Source organism: Euphorbia lathyris, chromosome 2 (genome assembly GCF_963576675.1).
Source record: "Euphorbia lathyris chromosome 2, ddEupLath1.1, whole genome shotgun sequence".
NCBI lineage: Eukaryota > Viridiplantae > Streptophyta > Magnoliopsida > Malpighiales > Euphorbiaceae > Euphorbia > Euphorbia lathyris.
Window position 1 is genome coordinate 9,529,767 of NC_088911.1, and position 5,734 is coordinate 9,535,500.

General features: G+C 34.7%; 1 protein-coding gene across 2 annotated transcripts; it reads left to right on the plus strand.

Moving 5' to 3' along the window:
- The first annotated feature begins 1,891 nt into the window (after positions 1–1,891).
- On the plus strand, positions 1,892–5,158 carry LOC136216548 (C2 and GRAM domain-containing protein At1g03370-like). Of its 2 annotated transcripts, none has more exons than XM_066003089.1 (4): positions 1,892–2,261; positions 3,650–3,857; positions 4,064–4,334; positions 4,634–5,158. In XM_066003089.1, exons 2-4 carry the CDS (start codon positions 3,747–3,749, stop codon positions 4,963–4,965), a joined length of 714 nt encoding a protein of 237 aa, XP_065859161.1. In that variant the 5' UTR covers positions 1,892–2,261; positions 3,650–3,746; the 3' UTR covers positions 4,966–5,158. The 2 variants fall into 2 exon arrangements, with proteins under 2 accessions (XP_065859161.1, XP_065859160.1); XM_066003088.1 differs by having other exon boundaries at positions 3,720–3,857.
- The last annotated feature ends 576 nt before the right edge of the window (positions 5,159–5,734 follow it).

Genomic DNA, 5,734 nt, shown 5'->3' on the forward strand with positions numbered 1-5,734 from the left:
AAGAGATAGATCTCAAAACTCTCAATCTTCATAAAAATTCTTCACCATGACAACAGATCTGAGAGAGAGAAGACAGATCTGAAAAAGAGAAGATAGATCTAAAAGAGAGGGAAAGATATAAAAGAGAAGAAATAGATCTCAAAACTCTCAATCTTCATAAAAAATTACATATAGATATATATATATAATCAAAGAATTTTCAGAAATTGATATTTTAGAGTTATGCAGGAATTTTGTAAAATTGGGATTTTTCATGATTTTGCTTTTTATTGTGAAGCTATTGACTATGCTTCTATGTGAATTTCAGATTTTACTTGATTATTTGATTTAAGGTTTAATTTGATTGATTAACTTTGGAATTTTTATTGATTAAGGATTGATATTTAGGAGAATTGAAAAATTGTGAGCTTGATTATGAACAAGTGAAGTATATACATATATACATATATGTTTTTGGTTTCAATGTATATATATATATATTGAATAAAATGAATTTGATGATTTCTTACGAATTGTTTTTGGATTGAGAAATCTGTTTCGGTTATTGTTGTTATTATTTTGGATTGAAGTCCAAATTTGATTTTTATGAGTTGTGATATTTTGAAATATAAAATGGTTTTGTCCATCTAGGAGTGCCCGGGATAGGAGTTGTAAGTTGTAAGACCATACCTAATGGCGGTATGGCCAGAGTGCATGGCTGGTAGTCCTAACGTTAGGCACGGAACGAGATGTGAATGAGATATCTCGATTATTGATATGATTGATGTTATGATAAGCTACACGGGTGGAATTCGAGGATGGATACACATACACAAATTTTATTTTATGAACTTAAGTTTTGAGTATATTTTATAAGGTTTTGATTAAATCCTTTTATAAATGTATATATGTAGCTATGTTAAATAAAGTTGGTTTTTATAGCTGATAGTTTCTTACTGGGATTTTTGTCTCACGTTTTTAAATGTTTTAATGTTTTAGGGTGAGAAAGTACAGGATATAGAGAAGGTTACCGACCGTTTAGGCGAGGTTTGGAAGTTGGGTGCTTATTGTTAGAATTATGGTTAGAACTTTGGTATTTCAATTGGAATATAATGGAGTTGGTAAATATATGTTGAGGTCCTCGAATGACTAATGTAGTAGGACTATGAATTATTTTAGAATATATATTGAAAAGGAAGGCCAAAATAAATAAATAAATATGATATTATGATTTTTGGATAAATTGGAGACTCCTAAGTATTGATTATGATCTTTCTATTTCACGCCCGATGCCGATTGAGGTTCACTAGTACAGAAATGCTCACTTGTGTCCCTCCTTATGTGTCGCGCTTGAAGATAAAGCGACACAACAGAGTAACTAGTGTCGCGCGTTCTATAAACGCGACACAACTAAGTATTATGTGTCATCACTTGTGTCATGCTTGAAGAGCGTGCGTCACAAACGAGTTACTTCTTGTGTCGCCTGTCTTACAGTGTGACACAAGAACAAGCTTGTGACGCGCCTTTACCAAAGCGACACAACGAGTGTGTTATTTTTGTGACACGCTTTTATAAAAGCGACACAAAGAGTGTATTATCTTTGTGTCGCTCCTTTTTAAAAGTGCGACACAATTAAAACGAACTACTATTTGGAACGACCTAATTAATCTTAATTCAAAAAATTAGGTGCATGATTAAAACATGGAGGGGTCTAATTGACAGGAGACAAAGTAAACAAGTTCAGATTCATAAGTATATAAATCAATGGGGGACTAAATTATAAAATGGGAAGGGGTCGATTTGAACAAAAATTAGATTAGCAGGGATTAAACCTGAATAAACAAAATAAGGAGGGTTAAAAGAATAAAAAGCCTATATATATTCTAAATTAGGTTACGATCATTTGGCAGCCGCCAGCCCCCTCTTTCATTACAGACTCTTCTCTTCCTCTTTATCCTTCAACATCTTGAATCAAGAGCTTTCAAGCTCTCGTCCACGGCTTCCGGAAGTCACCTGCCTCTTTCCGGCCGCCTCTTTCTCTCCCATATCTCTCTCTTTCAAGCTCTCGTCCATGAGCTTTCAAGTTTCACTCAAACCTCGATCAGTGCTTGCCGCTCAAACCACGCAATTGGATTCCTTATCGGTGCCGGAACTTCCGATTTCTGTTTCGCCGGTTCTTTTCTGTGGTAATTCCTTGAGAATCGCTGGCTTGAGTCAACCGATTCGACGACCGAGTTCTGTTGACTTCCGGTTGTTAAGGCTGCGGCTGCTGATGCCGAAGGGTAAGACTTGCATATTCTTTACAAGTAGACGGGCACGTTATGTAAGCTTTTATACATGCTGCAGACTCAGTGAGTTCATCTAATAGCTTCCAAATTTATTGATCTTATAGAAAAAAATTATGCATATTAACTTCCCTCAGTACCACATTCCATTGTTTACATTTCCTATTCCTTTCTTTTTTGGTATATATGGAGGTTATTAAGAGTTTTAACTCTGAGCCATCACGGTACCGTATCTGCAAGACTCATTGTTCTGCTCTGGTAAGCAGAAACACATGAAGCCAAAAATGAAGTCCTAAGAGCAGCTCTAGTGAAGTCATAAGCACCATTTGCAATGATCTTCTTGATCAATCCAGTTATCCTATTAAGCTCTTGTTATGTGCACAAAAACCAAATCAATCGAGTGTTATGCACAAGGCACCATTAAGGGTCTGTAGATCGATTTAAAAGAAAAAAATGGAAAAATAAATGTGCCTCCAACTAGTTCACAAAGAATATGGTGAAGCAAATTGTAATTGAAGCTGAATTTTCACCCTTTAAGTGTTGTTTTTAAAGATGTGATATCAGTTTTTTGGTTTAGTTTTTGGTTTTCTTTTGTTTAATCACGCTGAAGTGTGATTGTTCACAGATAGGGCCTATACAGTTTTAGCGCTAGTTGCACATGCACAGAGTATAACACACACGTACATACAACTGCACTCTTCAGGTTTCCTTGATGTCTAGAACACTTGGATGTAAGAAGAGTATGGTTGTGAAATTTAGTTGTTCATAGCAGAAGTAGATTTTCCTGCTTTCTCTTAAATAAAGATTAGATGTTCGTATCCATTAGAATAGTTTTTACCATATTCTGTTCCATTTGATAATTTAAGTATTTGACCAAGTAATGCAGTTGCTCAACGATTCATAACAAATTTGAAAGTGTTTTTACTTTTAACTCTTATTTGTATTGAAGCAGAAACTTCATTCTACTTCCAGTTGACATGATGATTATTAACTCTCATTGGATTGTCTTCCTAGGCCCCATTTGTTTGTGATTACCTTAGGTTCAGAAGATAGATATTATGATGTAATTTCTGATACTTGCATTGCATCTATTAGTGCTGCTATTTTCTCTTATATGACTCATCCTATTTCAGAAGTCTTGACATGATTTTGTTCAAATATTTTGACTTCATTAATAATAGTTACTAATTTTTAGCCCCTCATGCTTATCAAAATGCAGTTGGTTACTACAATGCTTGAAACTGTTGAATTTATAGTTGACAATCTCGGGCCAATTTTATTTTTTAGACGAATACACGCCTTCATGTGCTTTTTATAAATAGCATTCGATGAATAAAGTTATTAATTTGATATGTAAACTTACATTTGAATGTATATTTTTGCAGATGAATCTTGAAGAAGCTATTGAATATGTAGCTTTTGATGAACTTATTTAGTTGTTTAATTTTCCTGTAGGGAGTTGTTAAGAAAAATGTAATCCCTATGAATCGTATCGATGATGTTGTTGGAAGGATTCTGCTTGTCAAGTTTAGCATGGGCCTCTTTGAAAACCCTTTGGGTGATCTCAGACTTGTCAATGAGCTCGGAAGCCAGGTCAGTAAAAAATCATTCACTGTTGGATTAATTGTGCTTGCAAACAATGAACTAATGCAGTTTATTACATACACATATGCATTTGAATTGGTCTATCTATCTGACAGATGATTAATTTTTACTTGTGGTGAATATTTTTCTGTGTCTTTTGCTTGCTAATTGACACTCTTTGCAATTTTCTCTGCTCTTCTTTGTTTTATGTTTAGAAATTGCAGTTAGGGAAGCAGAGGTGCAAGACCAAAGTTGTGAAGAAGAGCTTAAATCCCACTTGGGGAGAGGAGTTCAGTTTCCGAGTTGAGGATTTGAATGACGAGCTTGTAATCTCTGTGTTAGATGAGGACAAGTATTTTAATGATGAATTTGTTGGCCAGATTAAAGTCCCTGTCTCCCTAATTTTTTATGCAGATAATAAATCTCTTGGCACTGCTTGGTACACTCTCCAACGCAAACACAAGAAGTCCAAGAACAAAGATTGTGGTACTTTATCTGAATTTTATTTTGGTTGTTTTACTTAATTAGGTGCATGAGTTACTGCTTTTTAGGTTTTGTTTCCTATTTGGGTCATTAGTTATTGTCAATTGAAATTATTGTTTAGTTTTTGTAAAATTGAACTTAGTTGTCTGCAGAAGATTCTGATTTTGGCCCAATGCAGAATTTTTCTTTTTTGGTGTAATTTAAAATGCAAGTTCACTCAGCATTGTGTCCTTTTATTGTTGTTCTTTACATAATAGATGTCCTGCATACTAAATGGAATTTTAAATGTTTTTCTTTAACAGGTGACGTTCTTTTAGGCATAAATTTTTCTCAAAATAGTTCATTTGCTGATTTGAACTCTATTGATGATCATGCCTCGCTGCCCAGGAACAGTGCAGAGATGTCAGAGTCTCCTTCTAGGTCATTTTGTGGGCCTTCAGTCTCATCCTCTGAGGAGATTACGTCAACTAAGGAGGAAAAGGCTGCTTCCCAAAAAAAATTTGCTGCAAGGATGGCTCTTATATTCAGTAAAAGTATAGAGGCAATAGCAAACTCTGATAGCAAAAGCATTGTCGACTCAGAGCCACCTGAAACTATTGGATCCGAGGATTCTTTTTGTGCTTTCTTTGGCTAAACGAGTTGTACATGTATTTGATTCTAACAAGTTGGGAGTTCACCAATTTGCAATTAGACTCATCATGAATAAGTAATTAAGCTAGTAGAAGTTATTAGTTCTTTATTTGTTACACGATCTAATATCCATTTCAAATTAAGTTGTGATCATATTTTGAATATGTATGTATTTATGCAATGTGTACTTGTAGTTTTATGTGTATGTTCAATAATATAATATAGAATCAAGTAAATTTTGATTATAAAATTTTATGCTAGATGTTGGAAAATTTTGTAAATTTTTTTTTAAAAAAATATCAATATTTTGTGTCGCTCGTGAGGAAGGAGCGATACAAAGTGTACCAGATTATTTGGGGAGCTTGTGTCGCGCACCCTTGGAGCGCGTCACAAGAATTATCATATGTTGTGTCGCGCACTCTAGAAACGCGTCACAAGAGTTATCGCTCTATTGTATCGCGCGCGTGACAAGTACGACACAACAGATGAGTATCTTGTGTCGCTTTCAAGAGCGATGCAAAGTTCTTGTGTCGCACCCCTGTTGTGTCGCACAAAAGTGCAACACAACAATCTAAAAAAGTGCGACACAAGTAAGCATTTCTGTACTAGTGGTTGTCTAAGGTCGGGTGTGATAGTTTGGTATCAGAACTCTAGATTAAATTCTTCGAACCTAAGGTTGATAGTAATTGAGGAATATCGATATTTGGTAATACCTAAGAAATAATCGATAGTAATTGAGGAATATGAATATTTGGTGATAGCTAAGAAATAAT

Bases quoted from the DNA above. Each gene is read 5' to 3' on its own strand.
- LOC136216548 (XM_066003089.1), top strand. From the start codon at position 3,747: ATGAATCGTATCGATGATGTTGTTGGAAGGATTCTGCTTGTCAAGTTT. The intron at 3,858-4,063 runs GTCAGTAAAAAA...TTTTATGTTTAG, and splicing joins TCAATGAGCTCGGAAGCCAG to AAATTGCAGTTAGGGAAGCA. The intron at 4,335-4,633 runs GTACTTTATCTG...TTTCTTTAACAG, and splicing joins GTCCAAGAACAAAGATTGTG to GTGACGTTCTTTTAGGCATA.